Source organism: Choloepus didactylus, chromosome 19 (assembly GCF_015220235.1).
Source record: "Choloepus didactylus isolate mChoDid1 chromosome 19, mChoDid1.pri, whole genome shotgun sequence".
Classification (NCBI taxonomy): Eukaryota; Metazoa; Chordata; class Mammalia; order Pilosa; family Megalonychidae; genus Choloepus; species Choloepus didactylus.
Genome location: NC_051325.1, coordinates 31,536,823 through 31,564,350, shown reverse-complemented (window position 1 = coordinate 31,564,350; position 27,528 = coordinate 31,536,823). Strand labels below are relative to the sequence as shown.

Below are 27,528 nucleotides of genomic sequence, written 5' to 3'. Positions count from 1 at the left end.
GTGGGGCTAGCAGGGATTTAGATTGTTTCTCGCTCCAGAGAGGTTATGCTACAAACTCCAGTCAGTACAATTCTATTTTGGAATTATCTCCTTAGATCATATAATTGTGTTATGTTATGTTTATGCAAAATACTATATTTGGGTTCTATTAAATATAATTTATTGACTTGCTTTAAGTTGAGATAGTTTTCATACTGACACACCTTGTTATATTCTGAATCCAGTTGAACCTTAGGCTTTGTTGCTTGTAGCTGCAAAATGATTAATATTTTTAAAGATTCTTAATGAAAATCTTGGCTTACACTGCTGATGTTTTTCCATTTGGAAACAGGGCTCTCTGCTTATAAACAGGCTTTTGTGCTGCAGATCGCCGTGCTGTTTCCAATGCCGAGTTCTAGTGGTTTTTTTTTCTCCCAGTGCCCTGTTGCTCCACCCTCTGAAATGGTTTTAGAGCATTTCCTTGTAGAAGGATCTCTTCCCCAAACTTACTTTTATAAAGTAGTAATTTTAGGCATAAGAATCAAAGAGATGTTGATTTTCTCCCTGATTTTTTGCTGCTCTTCACCTGGGCTGGATCATTAACTTGAATAAGATCCACTTATGAATGCTACATTCAGGAGCACTTTCGAAAATACATAATGGCATGCTCACCATTTAGTTTGCCAAGCTTTTCTTGACAAAGCAGGTAAGTTCTACTGAGATGTGTCTTTTTGCTCTTTGGTGCAAATAACTCAGTATCCACAAACAATGTGACTAGAACTGTGGCATTGTGTGTTCTCAGTGTCGTCACAGAAGAGCCCAATTGACACTGGTTCTGTCTGTGCTTGGGCCTATATCTGGACTGCTCTGTGTGAAGGCTGAGCTTTTATCTTCCTGAGAGAGGGCAGGATTGGGCAGATGCAGTGGTATTCTCAACAGGGGGTACATGTTTCTATACTGCCTTATTTTCCCCAGAGCTTTATTTAGCTTTTCTAGATGTAGTATAGCTTTTAAGTGCATGCATACACACGTGCGCACACACACAATCTCTCTTAGAAACTGTACAAATTCAGTAAAAATGTAGACTTATTTAAGGAAGAAAGTAGGAAATTGTGCGGTATAGTTCATTCAATTAAATTTCAGTATAGCTTTCAATGCAGACAGTAGGCTTTTTTGCCTTTGATTCTCATGTTTTAAAGCAAAGTAACTGAGGAAATCTAAATCTCTACTCTGAAATTCGTGTAAACATTGGTGTTTTAAAAATGGTAATGCTAAACTCACGTTCCTTCACTCTGAACTGGTCCCAGGATTCTTATCCATAATTAGGAACAGATCAGAACTTATAACTGCTAACTGAGGGAATTTGAAACTAACTATAAAAATCTTTATAGATGCAGTTAGGAGAAAAAAAAAAGCATTGAGACTGAGAAAGCTGTGTGTAGGAGGGAGGGTGGGTGTGTTGAAGCCAGTTGTGCCTGTTTACTGGTCAGTTGCTCCCGTGGGTGAATGCCCCCTCCCCCAGCCCCCATATTCTGAAAACTATCCTAGTTGTTCTCCCCAGTAAGCAGGGAGCTCACCTGGCTTCATCCATGGCTCTAGTTTGGGAGGGGCGGTATTCAAGATAGAGACTAGACAGGCAGACGTTGTACATGAGGTGGGAAGGTGGGTGGTGGAGCTGGGATTCCAGCCTGTTACTGGCTCTGCAACAGAGGTTGTTATTGTAATGTGGAACCAATATTAAAGCCCTCTCCATGCTGGGTGTTTCATCTGCTATGTTATGTAAGAGACCAGTGTTCACAAGTGAAGGAACACAGAATTTGTATTGAGAACTGGGTATTCATTTAGATTTAGTTTTGTTTATGGGGTCTGACAAGATTGCTGTACTGAGCAAGGGATGTATGAAACTTTTGTTGACTCAGATATGCTTTTTTTAAAAAATGACAGCTCTATTGAGATATATTTCATATCCCATATAATTCTCCCACTTAAAGCACACAATTCAGTGATTTTTAGTATATTCACAGAGTTGTGTAATCATCACCCCAATCAATTTTAGAACATTTTCATCAGCCCAAAAAAACCCCATCACATTAGCAGTCACTCTATTTCTCCTTCCCCTCTGCCCCCCACCGCCACCCCAGGCCCTGGCAACCACTAATCCACTTTCTGTCTCTATGGATTTTGGATTTGTCTATTCTGAACACTTCATAGAAATTGAATCACATAGTATGTAGTCCTTTGTGTGACTTAGAATGTTTTCAAGGTTCATCCATGTTGTAACATGTGTCAGTACTTCATTGCTTTTTATTGCCACATAATATTCCATTGTATGGATATACCACATTTTATTCATTTATCAGTTGAAGGAAATTTGGATTGCTTCCATTTTTTTTTTTTTTTTTTTTGGCTATTATGAATAATGTCAGATAAACTTGTAACATTTGTATTTATTGCATGATAATGTGTTTACATACCTCCTGGTGTTAGTCATATATACTCCTTAAGGGTTTTAAAAATTGTAAAGCCATGAAATGTACTTAGAATTAAACTAAAAGTATAAATCCTTTTTTTGTTTCAAATGGCATTTAAAGTTCTTGTACTGCCTCAAGGTTTTCATCATCATTATTTATTATTCCTTCTTCTTGAAAGTCTCCTCTCTTCTGCTTTTTACCTTTGGCTTTGATCATTTGTTCTCAGCTCTTTAATGCCATTGTTTCCTGAGTTTTTCCCTGACCACAACATCTGTGGACACCATCTATGACTAGGATGAGTACTTCGCTATCCCCAGCGGGTCTCCTTCCTGGGATCTCTATAGACAAGGAATCCATTAGACTTAACCTTTAAGATCCAGCAGTAGATGAGCAGAGAGCAGGATCCTCAGTGCTGTGCCAGATGCTGGGTAATGAGGGTGTGTCCACATATCCTGGGAGCCAGGAGAGGGGAGGAGTATGCCCCATGTCCCCTGAGTCTGAGTGAAGAGAGGCAACACCAGAGCTGAGCCCTGAGGAACAGGATGTGGGGAGAGATGAGAACTACCAGGAGTTTGGAAGAGCTGAGGTAGTGGTGCTTGTGAGCAAGGAGCTGGAGATCTGGGCAGGGGCTGTCTTGAAGAGTGTGGTGGTTTCAGCTGAGGGGTTTGAACACATATCCTAAAAACCACTGAGAATCCCTGAAATGTTTTAGAGAGGAAAGTGACCAAAGATCAGTGTTTTAGTAAGACCCCCTTTGACTGCATTTGGTGAGTGGACTAGAAGGGGCCAGGCCTGAGTCAGGGAGTCCAGGTGGAATTCTTGAATAGAAACCCAGAGGAGGGGTTCAGTTGGATGACCTGTAGACACATCCCAGAACGACTGACTTCCTTTCCTCACCTGTGCCTCCATAGCCATAGACTTGTCTGTTTTTTCACTGTACAAAAATTTCCTACCATTTATGTTTCTGTGTCCTCAGTGTCAAAGTGTAGTCAGTTGTAGACACTCCATTAAAGTATGCTGGATGGATACATACTTGAGCATTAGAGTAGGCATCACAACTTTGTTCTATTCTTTCTAGAAGTTTTTAATTTTCCATAATAAAAAATGAAAACAGTTAATAGAGGTGATAGAACAAGAAATAAAAGTACAGGTATATTATTTAGCCTCCTACAGATAGCGGCAGGAATGTGCCTCATCTGGGCCTGCAGCCTAAGCCAGCTGAAGAATAGTGCCTCTCAGAACTGACCTTATGTTCGCTGTTACAGGAAGCACACAGCAATGTAATGGGGTTTTGCTAGTTACTGGCCACGGCTGGGAATTTGGGTACATAACCAGAGTCTCTAGAACAATCAGGAGGGTTAAGGGGCAAAGCCCCTTCTCCCTCAGTCCACCCAACCCCCTGGCAATAATGGCAAAGGGAGCCAACCAACTTCACCTCCATCCCGGGGGGCTCCTCCTGGGGGTTGGTGAAGCCAAGGAAGCTGCCCTGTAGTGGGCCATGGCTGCCTTGTTCCCGCTCCTGAAGCTATTTGTGGGCAATAGTGTATCCTCTCCCTACATCCAAGGGTGTTATATCCATTTCCTGTCTCTGTTGGTATCTTTCCTTCACTGTCACCTTCAGGATAACAGCCCAGAAATTAACAGGCATGAAAAACAGCACTGTAATTACACTGAGGGAAGGAGTAATGGGCTAAATCACCTTCTGCTATCGTAGGAAGTCAGAAAGTGATGTCAAAAATGGATTTTGAGAAATAACAATAAAATATTATTAGTGATAGGAAGGTAACCCCCAGAAGAACTGAAAAGAAACAGAGGTGGAGTCCTCTGGAGAAAAGCCTTAGAAGAGGAAAGGAGGGGCAGGGACCAGTACTTCTCACTCTTAGCCCGTCAATATTTTTTTGATATTTCAACCAAGTATATGTAGTTCTCTAATGATTTTTTAATTATTAATAAATTTGATAAAATGGAATAAAATTCTGCAGAACAGTGAAAAGGGATGGCTAGAAGGAAATTTGGGGAAACGAGCACAGAGCAGTATTGAGGTGAGAGGCGGGGAGCAGACAGACGTTGAGTGTTAGCTCACATGTTGAGAATGAGCAGCACAGTGTGGCCTTGAGGCTCTGACCAGAACTGGGGTATAAAGTTTAAGTGCCAGCACAAACCAGCATTGGGTGGGTGGTGTGTGAGGCCAGGTGATGGTCACTGGCTCCGGTTCAGAGCCTGTGGTTTGAACATAGAATTCCATAGAAAAAAAGGTTGTTTTGCATCACAGCAAAACTCACAGAGGTGGCAGCACTACAGCCAGATTAGAATATACAAAATCTTCCACCCTGGCAAAGCTGAAGCATGAGTGGGAAGGCGATTTGCAGGCAGACCCAGACTCTTATGGGAGAACTCAGTCCTTTCCTGGTTTCCAGCCTCACAGTGTCCAGAACTGTGTGGCAAGATTGCCACGGTCAGGCCAGGAACCCATCTGGCAGCCGTGGCCCTTTATGCCATCCCTGGTCCTGATGTGAAGAGGGGGCACTCACAAGGTCTTCAGTGTCTGCAGAGCCTGGCCTCTGGGAGTTGCAGATGGGTCCTGATCCGGATGGGCTCCCAGCCTTGGCAGAGCTCAGTACTGGTGCCATGGGAGCAGCAGAAAGGCAGACGCACAGACCTATCCCAGGTTTTCTCAGAGCCTGATGGCTGCTGTCCTTTCCTGTCCTCTCCCTGCTTCTGCATGCTTATACCAATGAAGATAGTTCTTGGTGGAAAATATTAAAGCCAACTGGAGGGCTTTCCATTTCTCTTTTCACACCTTCTATATTAAGCATTGGTTCTTTATTCATTCAGCATTCAGTCATTCAGATTTTTGAGTACTTAATTGGTGGATTGCACATAGGAGATGCCTTGCAAAATACAAATGTTAAAAACGAAAGAATTTGTTCAATGGTAGTTGAGTATAAGAAATGTCATCATTTCCTATTTTTATATTAGGCTTGGGCCCAGCCTCTACCCACCATGGTTTTATTCCATTTTATCAAATTTATTAATAATTTAAATCATGAGAAATTCAGTCACAGGAACCCATTCCATTCTCTCAGAGACATAATAGAGCTTCAGGGCTTCACTGAGTCTAGAATAGATTGGGGAAGGCCCTCTGGTCTTCTTCATTTGCTGGCTGCTGCTCCCAATGCCCTGGTCCATGGCCATGGAGTTTGTTTGAAGGCAGGCATCCTCCCTCAGGGTGTGACACGCTTGGGCACAAAGTAATCACCGAGTCTCCAGAGCCTCCCCAGTCCCACCGTGTAGTCACCCCATATTCCCTAGCACTTTCAGAAACTCCAAAACATCCTCTCCATTCCCTTCCCAGGGATGGGTTTGGGCCATGTCTCTCTTTATAATTCCTTAGTTCAGAGTCTCTTAAAGTATGGTGCAGGGGCACTAGCATCAGAATCACCTGCGAGCTTAAAAATACAGGATCTGAATCTGCAGGAGTAAGACCTGGGGTTCTGACTTGTTGCAAGATCTTCAGAGTCTGAGAACCACATATAAATTGTTGAAATAAAAGGTTTATCTATTCATGTGTGGGAGATAGGGAATTACCTTTTCATTCTTTCTCCTACAACAAATTAAAAGGCAGTAATTGGTATCTTTGTAGACAGAATAGTGCAGGAATTCTCTTCCCCCAGTATATTTCTTTGTACGCAGCCACAGTATAGAGTAGAAGATGGTTATCACATGCCTTAGCAGAGAAATTGATCAAGCACTGAAAGAAGGTAGAGGTGAAGAGCTGACACCCAGTGGAGGATGGGAGCAGCTGCGTGAGAGAGGATGCATTTGCTGGGCCACAAGGGCAAGGAGGAAGGACCCACATTGCAGACAGGCCGGGTGTGCCCTCTGGTGACAGTATCAAGTGCTGTTTTAGTTTCCTAGCTGCTAAAACAAATACCATACAATGATTTCCTAACTGCTAAAACAAATACCAGAATTTATTGACTCATGGTTTCTAGCCTCTTGGGTGGTATCTTCTGCCTGGCTGGCAATCTTTGGGAGTTCCTTGGCTTTTCCATCACATGGTGATGCACATGATGATGTCTTCTCCTTTCTCCTCTGAGTTCTGTTAACTTCCAGCTTCTGACTGTTCCCATGGATTCTCTCCATCTGACTTTTACTCTGTTTATAAAGGACTCCAGTAATCTGGATTAAAACCCAACCTGATTCATTGGGTCATACCTTAACTGAAGTAATATCTTTAAGAGATCTTATTTGCAAGGGTCCATACCCACCAGAATGCAGATCAAGACCCAAAACATGTCCAAACTGGGTATACAGTTCAATCTACCACAAGCAGTTGTATAGCGAACTGAAGGCACTTGTTTGGCTGAAACACAAATAAGTACTTCGGAAATGCAGTTCCACAGTTTTCCTATCCAAAATCCCTGAGGCTAGCCAGGCTTCAAGTTTAGAGTTTAGAGTTTTTCAGTTTTTATGTAACATGCCCAGAGGGGCCTGGAGCAAGCACATCACAATCAAATATATAAAAATATTTCCATAGCAAAACATATGTATTTTACACTAGGATAAAAAAAACTAAGTAGCCTCTCATTAGATCCTGTCATGTTTTACCACCAAATGAGCTATACGAAAGAGTTATTTTTTGTTTATTTGTTTGTTTGTTTTTACTTTTGGAATTTCAGATAAAATGTAGACCTGAAATGAAAACTGAGGTTGGAAGTTGATTTGGAATCAGGTTGTAGAAATGTAGGGGGCCATAAATTGTAGATTTTCTGAAGTATACAATTGACATCTACTCTGGAAAGACAGATTAATGCCAGTGGGATTTTTATTTATAAATTGCCATGAAATTTTTCTTCTTTGTATTGAATAGATTTTAGTATAGGTAGTCCTTGTTACCTTTAGTATCAGGAAAAACTCACAAATCCATTTCAACATTTTCATAATAAATCATGAAAAATCTGACTGGTATATACTGAAAAAAGGAAACAAAAAAATTTGGAATATGTTTATGTGATCTTTGTAGAAGAAAGAAAAATCAATCAGGTATTACTGAGATTTTCAGGAAGAGGAGATCATAGTTTTTCCAGTAAAAATATTCATTTATTCAGCAAATAAGGGCTATGAAGAAAAGTAGAGCAAGATAAAGAGATAGAGGTGTGACTTCAGTTCTATAGATGGTGTTCAGAGATATGATAGTGTGATAACGGAGTTCTTCACTTCAGATTTGATTGCACAGCGTGGTTTAGCAACTAAGTTAGGGGCCTCATAAGTTTTCGCACACTCCCTTTCGCTCTCAGAAGTATCTCAGTTTGCACAATAAGTTCATCACCATATCAAAGTCTGACACAGTGGGCGAGGATATATGTTAGTGTTAAGTGTTAAGCAGGACTAGATGTTTCTAGTGGTCAGTCCATTCACAAACATTTTAATGTTGACTTTTGCTTCCCCACATGGCCTTGTAAACGTGGAGACTTAGGTGATAAAGAATTAACAAAAGAGCATCTGCACTGGCAAGTGTTACATAGCACAGGACACGCAGGCACTTGCTGGGTCCTCAGGAGGGTGCCGTTAGCAACAGACTGTTTTGGCACCCATCAAAGAGTATAAAACACTGAGGAAATACTGATGTTTTAAACAGTTAAAATCTAAACAGAGCTGGCTGGAATGGACTGGAATCTGTTTCCCTCTCCCTCTTCATCTGTTGTAGCCTAGAATCTTCATTCCCCAGTATTAAATAACCTTGTTTACATAATTGTCCTCCTCTGGTCTTATTACAAGCTTTTCTGTAAGGACTGTGTCATGTTCTGTAGCTTTCCTTCTTTCAAGGAATTTTCTTACCCAGGACTGGGTACAGCTGCTGTAATAAATGCAAGAAAAGCAAAGGTGGGGGTTTATCCTATCGTATGGAATCTGTGTAACTCTGAATTCATGATTATAGATGATGGCTAGAGGAAGGATAAAAATACCTCAGGTTCCATTCCCATAATATTTTATGACCTGAACAGGCAGTGTTGGAACTTTATTTATTTATGGAATACAAAAAAAGAAAATCAGGACCATCAAAAAGGCAAACAGGCAAACAGCAGGAGCCTCCCCTTCTGCTTCTTTGAGGGTCTGGCCATAAAAAGAGTGCAGGCACTGCACCACTGCTATGCTGGGCCCTGGGCTCAGCACTTTCCTGGCATCACCATAGGATGGGCATTGTGGTGACAGGGGAGTGGGTTTTGGAGGATTAGGAAAACCAGATGCATATTCCTTGGTTCTTGTCCTGCTTACTGTCTGTATTGCTACAATTATCACCTTATTCAATAATTCTTTCATTTATATTACCATGGCTATGCCAGGACAGCCATGTTCCCTAAAAGCAGGAAATACACTATAATATCTGGTCAGTGCTATGTATATTGTGGGTGATAAGAAAACAGTTGTCATATTTAATAAATTTTGAGGCACACATTTTTTCACATTCTGATATCTCTGAAATAATGATTCATCATATAGTCAGTGATTAGAAAGCATTATGTCATAGTTTAATTGGCAGGTTTTTTTGGTTTTTTTTTAGTAATGTACAAAATAATGCCTCTTCAGTCGACAGTGCCTCTTAGATTTAGGTTCCGACTGATAGCATATTGATTGTCCAGTTGTAGCTAAACCTCAGATATAATAAGCAAATGGGCAATATCTTGAAGTAGGTACACACTTGAATACATAAAAATTGTAGATACAAAAGGCACACAATGAGTCCACCTTCCTTGAGTTAGATTCAAGAATTGAAATTTGAAGCAAACAAGAAGAACATTTTGTCTGAGATGAAGGCACAGGGAAGTAGCAAATACATTGACTTGCCTGTCATAGGGTTTTATTGTAGGAATCAGGAAGATCTTCAGGGTCAGACTAAAAGAACTTAGATCTGATGTAAAGAGCAGAGGGTGATTGTAGGAGGTTGTGCTGACATCTCAGAATATTAATTTTGTTAATTACTAAGAAAAACTGAATTGAAGCTAAAGGCATGGGTCACTTTTTCTTAAATGGAAAAATTTCGTTAATTTCTTCTTTAAAATGTAAAGTATGCCTTTCAGTTTAACTCTGGAAATGAGAAGGCTGAGTTAATGTTGCTATTTCTTAACCTCCATAATTACACTTTGTGCTTTTCTGTCACAGATTGCCTTCTCCCAGCACAGCAATTTTATGGACCTGGTACAGTTCTTCGTGACTTTTTTCAGGTAATTTCACTTATACAAACTATATCTGTTCTTTTTATTCAGGCACTTAATTCCATTAATTGAGTATCAGCTCATAAAAGAAAAGAATAATACCATGTTTTCACAATAGATGAAACTTACTTTGTGTTCTGGTTTGCTAAAGCTGCTGTTATACAATATAACCAGAAATGGATTGGCTTTTATTAGGTTACAAATTTAAAATCTAAGGCCATAAAAGCTTCCAAACTAAGAAATCAACAAGAGGATACCTTCACTGAAGAAAGGCCAATGGCATCCGGAACACCTCTGTCAGCTGGGAAGGCACGTGGCTGGCATCTGCTGGTCCTTTGCCTTCCAGGTTGTGTTTTAAAATGGTTCTCTCCAAAATGTCTCTGAGCTTCTGTCTCTCTTAACTTCTCTCAGCTCTCTGTTTGGTTCTCCTGGGGCATTTCTCTCAAAGCATCTGGGAATCCTCTCTCGGCTTCTCCGGGGCAAACTCTTAGCTTAGCATCTCCATACATTCTTCTTTCTGCATCTCCAAGGGTCTCCAAGCACCTGGGTCTGTGTGGGCTCTCAGCTCTCTTAAGGACTCCAGTGATCTAATTAAGATCCACCCTGAATGGGCGGGGCCACATCTCCATGGAAATAATCTAATCAAAGTTCCCACCCCACAAGATTGAAATAAAAGAACATGGTTTTTTGGGGTCCATAACAGCTCCAAACCAGCACACTTTGTTTATGTTCTGGAAAAGTTACTTGTCAGTTACAATTGTGTAAATTCAGCCTAATCTGATAAAATAAAAACATTTGGTGTATATGTTCTGGGTTTCTTTTGAGGCAGCTTTTCCATGTACCCTATACTAAATTATTAATGATTTGGCTCTTCATACGGGGAGAATTTGAGACTAAAATAATTTTTCATTAATCATGGTTACCCATGTGAGCTACCTATGTACATCGTCTTCTTCAAGAAATGTTTCAGATGATTATCTAGTTTTAAGACTAAAAGTAAATCTGTTAGTCCACTGGAGTTCTCTCTTTTAGTCTCTCTTTTGTTTTTTAGTATAATTTTTTTAATGAGAATACAATTATAAATATTGAAAAAGACAACTAATTAGGTGCTCTAGTGCTTGTAGACAACTAAGTGCTATAGTGCTTGAAAATGATGGCATCCTGCCCTATACCTTCCCACCCCTGCTTCCTCCTAATTTAAATTATTTTAGCTGTTTTTTTTTTTTACCTCTCTATGCTTATACTATTTTTTGATTTTTCAGTTCAGTTTTTTATTGATGTCCTACTGTAGAACATGAGGATTTACTGTCTTACATCACCCTACACAACCATTACCCCTACCCTCCAAATTTTGAACTTAGTAAAAATAATAATGTAAAATATCTCAATAATTTTTATATTGATCACATGTTGAAATGATATTTTGGCTATCTTGGGTTGAATAAAAATACATTGGTAAAATTCCATGCTTTTTTTTTTTTTTTTTTTTGATGTGGCTACTATTAATGTGGCATTTAACATTAGGTACATTTCTGTTGTTCAGAAATGATATAGATAATGCAGAAGGAAAAAATATATAGGAGAAACATAAAAAGGTGTGATGAAATATGCTAATCTAATGCAAGTGTTTTAAAGCAAAATATTAATTTGTCCTTAAGATTTTTTTAAATAGAATATCAGCATGAAGAGCAAGAATTTTTAAATTATACAAAAAATAATTCATATTCATTGTAAAACCTCAAACAATATATAGAAATAAAGTAAAAATTTAAACTCACTCTAATCCCACTCTCTAGAAATTACCACTAATATTTTGGTGTTTATGTTTCCAGAAATTTTTCTCTATGCACATACACTGCACATAAGTTGTGTTTTTTCTGTTTCTTTGGTTTTATGAAATGAGCTCCCTTCTTACATGTTGTTCTGTAACTTGCTTTTTTACTCAGTGTTTTTATGGTTTTTTCCACATGGAGAATCACCCCCGTTCTTTTTAACAGCTTTTTCCATAGTCTGAAGGTACCATACTTAATATAACCATTCCCTTTTGACTGGTTTTAAGATTGTCCTCAAATTTTTTGCTGCATATGTCTTTGCATTTTTCTGTGACTATTTCTCTGAAATAGTTTTCCATCCTACTATAATTGCTATATCATAATGCAAATGATGGAAATGGCCCCTCAGAACAGTTACATGGACTTACACTCCTACAACAGGAATGAGCTTGTCTATTTCTCTTACTCTCAGCAACACTAAAAATTGTCATTATTTTTAATTTTGCCAGTCTGATAGGTGTCAATGATATCTTGTTTTAATTTGGATTTCTTTAATTATCAGTGATATTACTGGTCTTGGATAGTTATTGTTTGAATTTCCTGTTCATATCCTTTACCCATGTTTCTACTGGATGCTTGCCTTTTTCTTACTGAAATATAGGAGTTATTTTTTTTTAATTTTATTTTGAAATAAATTCAAAGTTACAGGAACAGTTGCAAAAACAGTACAAACCCCATACACAGCATACCCTGACTCCCCTCCCCCAGTACCCCGATCCACCAACTTTAACATGCTGTCACACCACCGTTTCTTTCTTTCCCTCCCTCCCTCCCTATCTATCATCCATCATGTATTTCTCTGTCTTTTGAACATATGAGAGCAAGCTGTACACATCCTTGAACAAACACTATAATTCACATATACAATTCCCATGAACAAGAACATTCTTTTATGCAATCCCATTAAGCGCAGCTAAGAAGTTCAAGAAATTCAACATTGATACAAAGCTTACATTCTATATTTCCTTTTTTTTTTTCCCCCTTATGTCCCATCTGTGTCTCTTTCAGCCTCCTCTCCTCCATCCTCAGATCCCCTCCAGGATCATCCTTGGCATTCAATTGTCATCTATTTAGACTGTCTTTTTTTTTTTTTTTTTTTTCCAATTGTGGAAACATATACAGCCTTAATCTTCCCATTCCACTGCCTCCCTAGCATTCCATTAGTGGGATTAATCACATTTAGAATGTTGTAATGCTATCACCTACCCACCATCCATTACTAGAAATTTCCCTTCACCCCAAACAGTAACCCTACACTCATCTCTTAACACCCCATTGCCCCTTCCCCCACTTCTCATAACCCATACTCTACTTTTCATCTCTGTGGTCATATTCTCTGATAGTTTCTTTGTGTTTACTGTGGGGCTTAAATTTAACCTCTTAAATCCATAACAATCTTGGTTTATTTTGATACCAACTTAACTTCAATAGGACATGTAAACTATGTTCCTATACTCCTCCATTCCCCCGCCTTTATATAGTTCTTGTCAAAAATTACATATTTTACATTGAGTCCAAAACCACTGATTTGTCATTAGAGTTTATGTATTTTATATCCTGTAGGAAGTAAATAGTGGAGTTACAAATCAAAAATCATTGACTTCTATTTGTATTCCATTGTGGTCAGAGAATGTGCTTTGAATATATTCAATTGTTGTTTTTTTGTTTTTTTTTTATTTATTGAGACTGGTTTTATGTCCCAGCATACGGTCTATTCTGGAGAAAGATCCGTGATCCCTAGAGAAAAATGTGTGTCCTGGTGATGTGGGATGTAAGGTTCTATATATGTCTGTTAAATTTCTCTCTATCTCTCTCTCCTTTCTTTGTTTCTCTGTTAGTAGGGCTCCCTTTAGTATCTGAAGTAGGGCAGGCCTTTTATTGGCAAACTCTCTCAGCATTTGTTTGTCTGTGAAAAATTTAAGCTCTCACTCAAATTTTTTTTTTTAATTTTTATTATGTAATTTTTTTTAATCATCATTTTATTGAGATATATTCACATACCACGCAGTCATACAAAACAACTTGTACTTTCGATTGTTTACAGTACCATTACATAGTTGTACATTCATCACCTAAATCAATCCCTGACACCTTCATTAGCACACACACAAAGATAACAAGAATAATAATTAGAGTGAAAAAGAGCAATTGAAGTAAAAAAGAACACTGGGTACCTTTGTCTGTTTGTTTCCTTCCCCTACTTTTCTACAGATCCATCCATAAACTAGACAAAGTGGAGTTTGGTCCTTATGGCATTCCCAATCCCATTGTCACCCCTCATAAGCTACATTTTTATACAACTGTCTTCGAGATTCATGGGTTCTGGGTTGTAGTTTAATAGTTTCAGGTATCCACCACCAGCTACCCCAATTCTTTAGAACCTAAAAAAGGTTGTCTAAAGTGTGCGTAAGAGTGCCCACCAGAGTGACCTCTCGGCTCCTTTTGGAATCTCTCTGCCACTGAAGCTTATTTCATTTCCTTTCACATCCCCCTTTTGGTCAAGAAGATGTTCTCCATCCCACGATGCTGGGTCTACATTCCTCTCCGGGAGTCATATTCCACGTTGCCAGGGAGATTCACTCCCCTGGGTGTCTGGTCCCACGTAGTGGGGAGGGCAGTGATTTCACCTTTCAAGTTGGCTTAGCCAGAGAGAGAGGGCCACATCTGAGCAACAAAGAGGCATTCAGGAGGAGACTCTTAGGCACAAATATAGGGAGGCCTAGCCTCTCCTTTGCAGCAACCGTCTTCCCAAGGGTAAAACTTATGGTAGAGGGCTCAACCCATCAAACCACCAGTCTCTCACTCAAATTTGAAGGAGAGTTTTGCTGGATAAAGTATTCTTGGTTGGAAATTTTTGTCTCTCAAAATTTTAAATATGTCATGCCACTGCCTTCTCGCCTCCATGGTGGCCACTGAGTAGTCACTACTTAGTCTTATGTTGTTTCCTTTGTATGTGGTGAATTGCTTTTCTCTTGCTGCTTTCAGAACTTGCTCCTTCTCTTCAGTATTTGAGAATCTGATCAGAATATGTCTTGGAGTGGTTTATTTGGATTTATTCTATTTGGAGTTCACTGGGCATTTATGCTTTGTGTATTTTATATTGTGTAGAAGGTTTGGGAAGTTTTCCTGAACAATTTCTTTGAATACTCTTTCTAGACCTTTACCTTTCTCTTCCTCTTCTGGGACATCAATGAGTCTTAAATTTGGACGTTTTATTTTATCATATTCCTGAGATCCATTTCGATTTTTTCAATTTTTTTCTCCATTCTCTCTTTTGTTCTTTCATTTTCTGTTCTGTGGTCCTCGAGGACACTGAGTCATTGTTCAGCTTCCTTTAATCTTGTATTATGAGTATCCAGAGTCTTTTTAATTTGGCCAACAGTTTCTTTTATTTCCATAAGATCTTCTGTTTTTTTATTTACTCTTGCAATTTCTTCTTTATGCTCTTCTAGGGTCTTCTTTATGTCCTTTATATCCTGTGCCATGTTCTTCCTCATGTCCTTTATATCCTGAGCCATGCTCTCATTCTTTGACTGTAGTTCTTTGATTAATTGTGCCAAGTATTGTGTCTTTTCTGATCGTTTGATTTGGGTGTTTGGGATTGAGTTCTCCATATCATCTGGTTTTATCATATGCTTTAAGATTTTCTGTTGTTTTTGGCCTCTTGGCATTTGCTTTGCTTGATAGAGTTCTTTCAAGTTATAAAAAATACCAATCTGATTTTTCAGATCTACAACTTGGTGGCGTACACTTTCTCTAACTAACCAGCAGATGGCATCTGCGAGTCACCTATTCCCCTCAAGTCAGTTCTCCTCAACTTTGTCTTTGTGGTGTGTGGGGAAATGATTCTTGTGGGGTTCAATGGTACACTCAGTTTGGGTGTGTTGTTGGTGCTGTCCACCCTGAATGTGGGGCATGTGTCTGGGTGGTTAGGGTGGCAGGGCAGCTTTAATATTCAAACCTCCCAGGTGTTCCCGGAGATTCAAGGCTGTTGCAAGAGTCTAAGCCTTCATTTCAGTCTTGCCACAGATTTTCTCTGCTGCTGGCCCACAAGTCCCCGGCATTGACATAGGGTCTCTGGGATTTCCGAGCAGGCCCCCCTTCTCAGCTGTGATCTTCCAGGACCTCTGCTGAGGGAAGGCTGTGCTAACATCACAAGTGCGTGCCATCCCTCAAGGGAAGTCCCGGGCCACCGGGCCACAGGGGCGCTCCCAGTCTGATGCAAAAATGGCTGAATGGGGTGTCTCATGCACCCAAGGCCACTGTCCATGGCTGATATTGTGGCGTGTGCACGGTGCCGTGGGATACACTCCCCGTCAGACTGGGTTTCGTGGCGCAGCTCTGGGCTGTGGGTCTGGCCCCGGGCAGGAGTGTCGCCAGCATGCTGGGGAGCCGGCTGCAGTCGGCACATTTTCTTTCTCCTTTTGGCTCTCCCTTCTGTCCCCCTGGCCCTGAGGCAATCAGCAGTGGGCTGTCCTCCACTCCAGACACCGAGAGGTTGGCACAGCCCGCTCCTGCAGTGCTTCACTGCGTGGTTCTCACCGTCGTAACTGCAGCCGCTCCTGGGTTGTTTTGTTTTATTTTTTTTCTTAAAAAGAACTAGTCTGTCTCTAAACGTCAACCCCCAGTTTCCCCACACCACAGCGCGGCTGCGGGACTTTGAGCCGGCTTACTCACTTGTTTCAGAATGTAGACTCCCGGTTTCACCAAGTGCACGGTCCCTGTGGTTTTAGCAAACCTTGTCCAGCTGGTGCATCACTGGAACTGGTGTTCTGGGTCACTTTCTGGTTTTTATCTAGTATTTTTCACGGAGGTGTTTTTTTTGCCCTGTCTCACCTAGCCGCCATCTTAGGTTCTCCGAGTTCTTTATATTTTGTGACTATTAACCCATCTGTACATGTGTGTGTGAGTGTGTGTGCATGTGTGTGTGTGTGTGTGTTTCTTTCAATCAGTTGTTTGTTTTTTAATTCTATTTATGGTATTTTTCACCAGGCAGATCTGTCAGTCTTTTCCTATGTTTTCTTCTGGAGTGTTTTATCAATGGTTGTTTTTTAGCATTTAGTTCCTCTTATCCATCTGGAATCTTATCTGGATATGACTTTTTTACTTTTTCAAATAAATAAGCTTCCAGAAATTTGTCAGTGAATCAAGGCAGCAGGATATTGATTACCTCAACTCCAAAATTTCACCATCCATTAGGCCAGGAATTTAATTTTATTTCCTTTTTTTCAGAGCATACCCAGGTTAGCTCAGTGGAACTTAGCAGGCACCACAGGACCTCTGTTCCAAATGACACAGTGCCAGCAAAATGAAATGCTGGAAATTTGATGAGCTCCCTCCCATTTGCAAATAAATCTCTTCTTTCCACAGGAGTGTAGATTCCAGAAGGCAGTAACCCTCTCTCTGTGTTACCACAAAAAAATGAAAATCCCAAAACCACTTCCTACCCCTTCCCAACATTTTTTAAATGCAGTTTTATATTGAGATATAGTCACATAACATACCATCGTCCCGTTGTTCATAGTATCATCATATAGTTGTGCACTTCATCACCACAATCGGTCTTTGAACATTTTCATTACTCCAAAAAATAAAATTAAAATTAAAATAAAAAGAACATCCAAAACATTCCATTCCCCTCCTCTCCCGTTGTTCATTTACTTTTTTAACACTCGTTCATTGTTTTATTAACTTTATCAAAAAATTTAAAAACAAACAATAAAAAAACATTTCAAACAAAACCAAAACAAAGGAATAAGAAAAAATAACCTAAAATAACTACATTGCTTCCAACATGTTCCTACCATACCCCAAGAAAATTAACAAACCATAACCAAACAAAGGAATAAGATAAACAAATAACCTAAAATAACTACATTGTTTCCACCATGTTCCTACCCTACCCCAAGAAAATAAACTATAACCAAAGGAATAAGAAAAACAACCTGAAGTACCTACATTACAGCCAACTTGTTCCTACCGTACCCCCCCAAAATTGACAAACCATAGTCATTCCTGAGCATTCCCAGAACATTAAGTTTACCCTCCATAACTTATCTGTTCTTATTAGATTATTGTTCCCCCTTTACTATTTGCTGTCTTTCGCTAGGTTCTCTACATTCTACACTATAAAATATTTATTTTACATTTTTCACTGAGTTCACATTAGTGGTAACATACAATAGCTCTCTTTTTGTGCCTGGCTTATTTCACTCAGCATTATGTCTTCAAGTTTCCTCCAAGTTGTCATGTTTCATGACCTCGTTCCTTCTTACTGCCACGTAGTATTCCATTGTGCGTATATACCACATTTTGTTTATCCACTCATCCTTCATGCTGAAGGACATTTGGATTGTTTCTATCTCTTAGCAATTGTGAATAATGCCACTTTGAACATCAGTCTGCAGATATCTGTTGTGTCACTGCTTTCAGATCTTCCAGGTATATACTGAGAAGTGAATTTCCTGGATCGAAGGGTAACTTGTATCTAGTTTTCTAAGGATCTGCCAGACTGTCTTCCAGAGTGGCTGGACCATTATACAGTCTCACCAACAATGAATAAGAGTTTCAGTTTCTCCACATCCTCACCAGCATTTGTAGTTTCCTGATTGTTTAATGGCAGCCATTCTGATTGGTGTGAGATGATATCTCATTGTGGTCTTAATTTGCCTCTCCCTAATAGCTAGTGAAGATGAACATTTTTTCATGTGTTTTTTTGGCCATTTGTGTTTCCTCTTCAGAGAAATGTCTTTTCATATCTTTTGCCAATTTAATAATTGGGTTGTTTGTACTATTGTCGTTGAGTTGTAGGATTTCTTTATATATACAAGATATCAGTTTTTTGTTAGGTACATGGCTTCCAAATATTTTTTCCCATTGAGTTGGCTGCCTCTTCACCTTTTTGACAAATTCCTTTAGGTACAGAAGCTTTTAAGTTTGAGGAGTTCCCGTTTATCTATTTTTTCTTTTGTTGTTTGTGTTTTGGGTGTAAGGTCTAAGAAGTGACCTCCTAATACAAGGTTTTAAAGATGTTTCCCTACATTATCTTCTAAGAGTTTTATGGTACTATTTCTTATACTGAGGTCTTTAATCCATTTTGAGTTAATTTTTGTGTAGGGTGTAAGGTAGGGGGTCCTCTTTTTTGTTTACATTTTCTGTTATCCCTTTTATTTTCAACATTTCTATGTCATCACATATATATTAGGATTTTGTTTATTCTTTAAGCAAATCTGAGAGTTTCTGTCTTCAATACAGGAATTTAACCCATTCATATGTTTTATAATTACTGATAACTGATATGTTTGGACCCAGGCTTACTTCTGCCTTCATACCTTATAATTTCTTTTTTGTCCTTCTGCCTTTCATTGTCTTGATCAAGTTATTTTTGCCCCATTTTTATTAATTCTAGTGTCTTGAAATATATGTAAATATATATGTATGTGTGTGTGTGTATGTGTGTGTGCATATATATGTAATATTCTTTAATACTTCGTTAATTTCAACACACATATTTAACCTTATTTTTTAAATTGAAGTCTGGTATCAATCAATCATCTCAAAAAAGCAAGAATTTTAGCATGTTTTCACTTCTCATCCAACCCCACCACCAGCACCACATCTCCCACCAACCATCCAGTGATCACCTAGGTAGCAGTTATCAAAGATTTAAATCCTAGATTGTAATTTTTTTACATTATATGGGAACAATTTTTTTAAGTTTTACCAGTTTCTTCTTGTACCGTTTTATTGTTCCAATGTCTTCCTCCTTCTTGGATATTTTTGTAGTTATGCAGAACTATGTGCTAAAGTAATTCTCTCAGAAAGGATCTGAGAAAGGATTCAATACTGGTGGGCCCTTTCAGTCTGAAGACTGGAATCTTTCTTGGGTTGTGGAATATTGTCTTTTATTTCTTTGTTCCATCTGAAATTCTTAAGTAGATGAATTTGGGAAGATTCAGGATCTGTCCTCCACAGTTCTTAACTGAACCTTGTGTTCTATCTCATTTTCCTTTTACATTGCATTCTAGGCAAGCCCCGCAACAGCATTTTCAGGTTCATTAATTCACTCTAAAGTTGGGTCCCATTCCTTTTGTTGAGCCCATCTAGTGAGGGATGTGTTGTGTTTTTTTTTTTTCCTTGTCCTCTTTATTTTTTTTTAATTTTTATTTTAGTAGTATTTATACAACCTAAAATTTCCCCCTTTAATCACATTCAGATACATAAATCAGTGATGTTAATTACATTCACGATGTTGTGCTATCATCACTATCATCCATTACCACAACTTTTCCATCAGAAATTCTATACCCATTTCATCCTCCCCACTCCCTGGTAACCTATATTCTGATTTCTGACTCTATAAATTTGCTTATTCTAATTATTTCATATTGGTGAGATCATACAGTATTTGTCTTTTTGTATCTAATTTCACTCAACATGAGATCATCAAGGCTCATCTATATTGTTTCATGTATCAGAACTCCTTTCCTTTTACAAATAAATATTATATCACATTTTGTTTATCCATTAATCTGTTGACAGATACTTGGGTTTCTTCCATCTTTTGGAATTGTGAATAATGCACGATGAACACCAGTGTGCAAATAATCAAAAAAAAGTACCATTTTACATTCCCACCAACAATGAATGAGCATTCCTCCAAACCTCTCCAACATTTGTTGGTTTTTGTTATTTTTTAATGTAGCCATTCTAGTGGGTGTCTATTGGTATCTCATTGTGATTTTGATTTGCATTTTCCTAATGCCTAATAATGTTGAGCATCTTCTTATGTGCTTATTGGCCATTTCTGTATCTTCTTTGGAGAAATGTCTTTCCAGTCTTATGCCCATTTATTTTTGTTTTTGTTTTTTTTTAAATGCAATTTTATTGAGATACATTCATACACCGTACAATCCATCCAAACTATATAATCAGTGGCTCACAGTACCATCACATTATTGCACATTCATCACCACGATCAATTTTAAAACATTTTCATTACTCCAAAAAAGAACTATAAATAAAAAAGAAAACCCAAAACATCTCATACCCCTTATCTCCCTCCCCCCCCAATTATTGACCTTAGTATTGGTGTGGAACATTTGTCACTGTGGATGAAAGAATATTAAGATATTACTGTTAACTCTAGTCCATAGTTTACAATAGGGACATTTTTTTCCCATATACCCCTCTATTATTAACTCATTGTAATCATGTTGTACAACTGTTCTAGTTCATGAAAGAACTATTTTATATTTTTACAGTTAATCACAGTCATCGTCCACCACAAGAGTTCCTGTGTTATACATTTTATACATTCCCGTATTTTAAACTCCACCTTTCCTTCTGGTGATGTGCATGGCTCTAAACTCCCCTTCCCACCACATTGACCCATAATTCAGCACTGTTAATTATACTCACAATAACATGCTACCATCACCTCTGTCCATTTCCAAATGTTTAAGTTCACCCTAGTTAAACCTTCTGCACATATTAAGCAACCACTCTCCATTCTTTAGCCTCAATCTATATCCTGGGAACCTGTATTCTAGATTTTATGTCTATAAGTTTACATATTATAATTAGTTCATATTAGTGAGATCATACAATATTTGTCTTTCTGTGTCTGACTTATTTCATTTAACATAATGTCCTCAAGTTTCATCCATGTTGTTGCATGCTTTAGGACTTCATTCCTTCTTACTGCTGAATAATAGTCCATTGTATGTATATACTACATTTTGTTTATCCATTCATCTGTTGATGGGCACTTGGGTTGTTTCCGTCTTTCAGCAATTGTGAATAATGCCGCTATGAAAATTGGTGTGCAAATGTCTGTTCACATCCCTGATTTCAGATTTTCTGGGTATATAACAAGTAGCGGGATTGCTGGCTCATAAGGCAACCCTACTTAGCTTTCTGAGGAACCACCAAACCATCCTCCACAGTGGCTGTACTATTTTATATTTCCACGGCAGTGAATAAATGTTCCAGTTGCTCAACATCCTCTTCAACACTTGGAGTTTCCTGTTTGTTTAATAGCGGCCATTCTAGTAGTTGTGAAATCTCATTGTGATTTTGATTTGCATTTCCCTCGTAGCTAGTGAAGCTGAGCATCTTTTCTTGTGCTTTTTAGCCATTTGTGTTTCCTCTTTGGAAAAATGTCCTATTCATGTATTTTGCTCATTTTTTAATTGGGTTATTTGACTTTTTGTTTTTGAGTTGTAGGATTTCTTTAATATATTCTGAATATTAAACCCTTAACAAAAATGTGGTTTCCAAATATTTTCTCCCATTCTATAGATTATCATTTTACTTTCATGATGAAGTCCTTTGATGCACAAAAGTTTTAAATTTTGATGAAGATACATTTATCTGTTTTTTTTTCTTTTGTTGCTTGTGCTTTTGATGTAATATCTAAGAAACCATTACCTAATACAAGCTTCTGAAGATACTTCCCTGTGTTTTATTCTAGGAGTTTTATAGTCCTGGTTCTTGTATTTAGGTCTTTGATCCATTTTTATTTAATTTTTGTATATGGTGTAAGGTAGGGGTCCACCTTCCTTGTTTTGCATATGGATATCCAGTTTTCTGAGCACAATTTGTTGAAGAGACTGTTCTTTTCCAATTGAATGGACTTGGCACTCTTGTCAGAAATCAATTGGCCACAGAAGTGAGGGTTTATATCTGAATTTTCAGTTCATGTCTGAATTCTCAGTTCATTTCCACTGAAATAAATATCTGTTCTTGTGTCAACACCATGCTGTTTTAACTAGTATGGCTTTGTAATAAGTTTTAAGATCAAGAAGTCTGAGTTCTCCACACTTTTGTCTATTCTGGGCCCCTTGCCGTTCCAAATAAATTTGATGATTGGCTTTTCCATTTCTTCAAAATAAATAAATAAATAAAGACTTTTGGAATTTTGATTGGGACTGTGTTGAATCTGTAAATTGTTTTGGGTAAAATTGACATTTTGACAATATTTAGTCAATGCCCTTCCATTTCAGTCCTCTTTGATTTCATTTAGCAATGTTTTGTAGTTTTCCATGTGTAAGTCCTTTACATCCTTGGTTAAATGTATTCCTAGATATATCATTCTTTTAGTTGCTATTGTGATTGGATTTTTTCCTGATTTTCTCTTCAGATTGTTCATTAGTCGTATATAGAAACACTACTGATTTTTGCATGTTGATCTTGTACCCCAACACTGTGTTGAATTCTTTTATTAGCTCTAGTAGATTTGTTGTAAATTTTTCAGGACATTCTATATATAGGATCATATTGTGTGCAAATAGTGAAAGTTTTTACTTCTTCCTTTCCAATGTGGATGCTTTTAATTTATGTTTATTGCCTAATTACTCTGGCTAGAATTTCTAGTACAATGTTGAATAACAGTGGTGACAGTGAACATCCTCGGCTTCTCCCTATCTTAGAGGGAAAGCTTTCGTTCTTTCAGCATTAAGTATGATGTAAGCAGTAAGTTTTTCATACATGCCTTTTATCATTTTAAGGAAGTTACCTTCTATTCCTGTTTTTCTGAGTGTTTTTATCAAGAAAGGGAGCTGAATTTTGTCAGTTGCCTCTTATGCGTTCAATAGAGATGACTGTGTGGGTTTTTTCCTTCATCCTGTTAATGTAGTATATTCCACTGATTGATTTTCATGTGTTGAACCACAACTGCAGGCATTTTAACAAATCCATGACTGTGACCATTTCATTTTCCAGAAAGTAGAAGTGATGTGGAGTCCTGCCCTCTGGACCTAAATTTTGACCAGGAAGTACAAATCAAATTCTAGCTGTGCAAAACTAGTGAGGAAAAATATATATATACACAGATGCCCCTCAACACTGAGCCCTCAGACAAGTTTCCAAAAGACATATACAAAAGGTGGAAAGAAAGATCTAGAATCAAGTAATGGATCTTTTAGAATAGTCCCAGGAAAGTACAAGTCTCAGACAAGACAGAAGATGGGAATGGTTTATAATAAAAAGGCCAAAGGAATCTTGCTTTTTTCCTTAGGGACATAGCTAAAAGGAAGTGAGAGAGCCATAGCCTGGGGCCAGGGTCGTAATGTTGAAAGGAAATACACTTCTTTTCTGTTAAGAATGATCTTTGAATGACACTGGCAAAATGTAACTAGTTGTTGAGGCTGAGTAAAGGTTATATAGGAAGTTCACTAGGTTATCCTCTCTAGTTTTGTGTATGTTTGAAAATTTCCATGATACAACATGTTTTAAAATTACATTTTTATATGTATGTGTGTGTATTCTATCATGTCTAAATGTTCATCCCCTTTGATGAAATAATTCTACGTCTAAGAACATATCCTAAAAAAATACTAATATTAAGAGATACAGACCAGGCTTTATGCTTTCCAAGGTCATATATTGCATTGCTATGAGCAAAAGTTATTTTCCTGTGGATATACTGTATAGACATTTTTATTAACAAGGGATTCTAGTTAAATAGAAAGCCAGATAATAAAAGTTTTTAAAAATTACATTTATAATTACACTGATACTTATAGCAGCATTGTTCACGGTAGTCAAAAGGTAGAAGCAATCCATATATCCATCAGTAGATAAATGGATAAACAAAATGTGATATATCCATATAATCGAGTAGTATCAGACATAAAAAGGAATCAAGTTCTGATATATGCAGCAACATGGATGAACTTTGAAGATATCATGTTGAGCGAAATAAGCCAGACACAAAAGGACAAATATTTTATGCTCTCACTTATATGAAATACCTAGAATAAGCAAATTTCATAGAGACAGATAGTAAATTACAAGTTACCAGGGGGCAGGGTGGAGGGGAAGGGGAAGTTATTGCTTAATGTGTTCAGAGTTAGCATGTGAGGTGATGAGAAAATTGGAGTATGGATGTTGGTGATGGCAGCACAATATCATGAATATAATTAATATTACTGAATTGTACACTGAAAGTGTATAGTGTAGGAAAATTTGAGTCGTATGTATGTTACTACAAAAATAAGTTTTTTAAAAATTACATTTGTATTGAAAAATAGAGGAAACGGTTGGTAAGAGGGGCTGCAGTAGGATGAGCATTGAGTTACAACTGCACCTATACCCAAATTAGTAGTAGGAATAAAAGAAAGGAGGAGTATCGATGCCACCTTTTTTAGAAATAATGAGATCATGACATGTCAGCTTTGAGGGAGCACTCACTGGGAGTAGCATTTTGTGTCACTTCTTGCAGCTGGAACAGGTGGAAGGAACTGGGTGTTTGGTGTTTCCAACAGTGTGCACTGAAGACAGAAGCTCCACCTGGGCCAGGGGGTGAGAGGGGAGACTCTGAACATTGTTTTACAGCCGTATTGAGGGTAGTCCCAAGAGAGACCTCTGAGTGACACTAGAGTCCTTACCTCTGCCATGCCCATGGCCGGCTCTGTGCTTACATGCAGCAGTCTTTTGACCAACTTAGATGCTGCTCTCATTGGCTTCATGTTCTTCCTTGTGGATTTGCTGCCTCCTTGTGTTTATCTGTTGGAATAGAAGTAACAAAAGATGGGTCATGCATGGAAACCAAGAAAGACTGAGAAGGTTGCTCTTCTCAAACTCCTTTATTGGTTCTTCCTGTTCTCCCCAACTTTTCAATGTTGGGGTGCCCTCAAGACATTCTTCTCTATCTATGTTCACTCCCTTGGTGACTTCATCCAGGTTTATTGCTTCAAATACCATCTATAAGAACAAAACAAAAGAAAATACCATCTATATGCTGATGACTCCCAAATGTTGATCTCCAGCCCAGACCTCCACCCAGCATTCAGGCTTGCATATCTGCCCATGACATCTCCCTTGGATCTCTGGTAGATATCTCAGAGCTCAGCATATCTAAAATACTCCTCCAATCTGCTTTCTTGCACCTACTCCACTCAGAGCCTTTCCCGTCTATGTTGAAGGCAAGTCTACTTTTCTAGCCCTCAGGCCAAAAACCGTGACTCCTCTCTTTCTTTTATTTCCTACAACCAGCCCATCAGTAATCCTACTGTCTCTCCCTTCAGATTATGTCCAGATTCCAAAGTGCTTCTGGCATCCCTGCTGCCACTTCCTTGGTTTAAACCACTATCATCTCTCACCTAGACTACCAGTCGCCCTTTTTCTTTTTTTCATCACTGTTGCTCTGATGGACTTCTTTGCATAAATTAAATCACACTTCCCTGCCCAAAAACCTGCACTGGCTCCTTATCTGACTCAGTAAAATCCAAAGCCATGATAAAGCCTGCAGGCTTCTACGTGATCTGCCCACCCCACCCCTCTTACTTCTCTGACATTATCTCTGGCCTCACTCACTCCAGCCATGCTGCCTCCTGAGGTTTCTCAGTCATTCCCAGGCATGTCCTTGCCTTGTGACTGCACTGGCCAGCCTCTTTTCCTGGGTGCATTTCTTCAGACTGTCACTGAGCCAGTTCCCACACTTCCTCTGAGTCTTTACTCAAATGACACCTTCTCAGTAAGGCCCACACTGGCCATTGTGTTTTATTTAGAGTACCTACCACTAGCACTGCTGAGCTCGCTTACCCTTATCATCTTTTATTGATTTCTGTAGCATTTACTACCTTCTAACATGCTCCTTATATAATTTATTTCCTTATATAATTTATATATAATTTATATCTTATTTATTTTGTTTACTGTTTATCTCCACCTGCTGGAATATAAACTCCATGGGAACGGTGATCTTTGTTGGCATATTTCATGAACCTAGAACAGGACTTGGCCCAGTTAGTATTGATTAAATGAGGAGTATAGATTGTTAGGGAGGAAGAAGGAGCAGCGGTGTTGGAGATGCCCAGCAAGATAGGAATTGAAGGTTCTCCACTGAGCAGTGGCCCTGGTGGAGGCCCCTTGTCTTTTGTAAGGATACCGATTGGAGGGGTCTGCATTCTTGTGCATCTTGGGGACACGGTCAGCTGGAGGAGCCTTAAAGGGCAGAAGTTCAGTCATCCTAGGATCTTCAAGTGCCTTTCTCCAGCTGTCCTGAGAAGGCTGTCTCGCTGTCAACACTTGGTACACTGAGGCTCCATTCACAAAGCTGACCCCATCCTGCAAATGCAAAGCTTGGCAGGAGGGTACCTGACGGCATGGGGCACAGAGCCTCATGTCTGTGAGTAACATTCTGGAAATATACTCTGTAGAGAACCCCTTTTACAAGTTAATGGGTACAAATGCCAGTTTTTAAAATATTTCCACAGTTATCTAAGTGGTTTATTTGTGAGCTCATTCTTCCTTTTAACCTGAAGTCAGTCATTCTCTTCTGTCACAGTAGCTTTTCAAACCATTCAACACCTGGTTTAGAGATGAGAGAACATTGAAATCATAAGACCACAATGTAAAACCATCAGACCACTGAGAGTTATTCTCTCCTATTACTTTTAAGAAAGTTGTGGGTTTGAGTTTGAGTATTTTAAATATGTTTTATTCTGTGAAAATATATGTATTTATGTAAAAGTATAATTATATTAATTATTACACAAATTTATTTCTCCTACATTTATCTCTTATAAAAAGCTGATTACTTTAATAATTACCTTTTAGACTTAACAGTTTGCTAATTGGATTAAATAGCATGCTTGTTAATTGTTATAATTATCTTAGAATTATTTTTCTTATTTGGGATAAGCTGTGGTGGGCCATTCTGATAAGGACCCAGTGGGAGGTTAGTGGGAGGACAGCACAATCTAGAGGTCTGGTCGGGAAGCTCAGCTTACCTAAGTCTTGTCACACTTTGCTTCCTATGAGCCATGGCCTTGTCCTAATGACTTGTCAGAAAGGAGCTTGGAGCTGGTATTTTGTGGGATTGTTTCCCTGCCTGGCCTGAGGTGTGCAGTGATGCAGATTCTGGGGGCTGGGATAATAACTCAGTACTTTCCTTTCTCACAGTTGTTTCCTCTCTTTGCTCCTGGTGGCTGCTGTGGTTTGGAAGATCAAACAAAGTTGTTGGGCCTCCAGGCGTAGAGAGGTAAGCCTCAGTGGGTGAAGATTAAAGACTACCTATGGAAG

The 27,528-nt window shown here is 38.6% G+C and overlaps 1 protein-coding gene across 3 annotated transcripts in view; it reads left to right on the top strand.

Annotated features, from left to right (window-relative positions):
• Positions 1-27,528, top strand: part of ATRN (attractin) — a 183,141-nt gene that overhangs the window by 131,306 nt on the left and 24,307 nt on the right. For 2 of the 3 annotated variants that reach the window (XM_037811187.1, XM_037811188.1), the window contains exons 25-26: positions 9,615-9,676; positions 27,409-27,487. In XM_037811187.1, the coding sequence (XP_037667115.1) occupies positions 9,615-9,676; positions 27,409-27,487 (141 nt within the window). Of the gene's footprint in view, positions 1-9,614; positions 9,677-9,862; positions 9,922-27,408; positions 27,488-27,528 lie in introns of those variants that run through there. The other variant, XM_037811189.1, reaches the window with a different exon arrangement.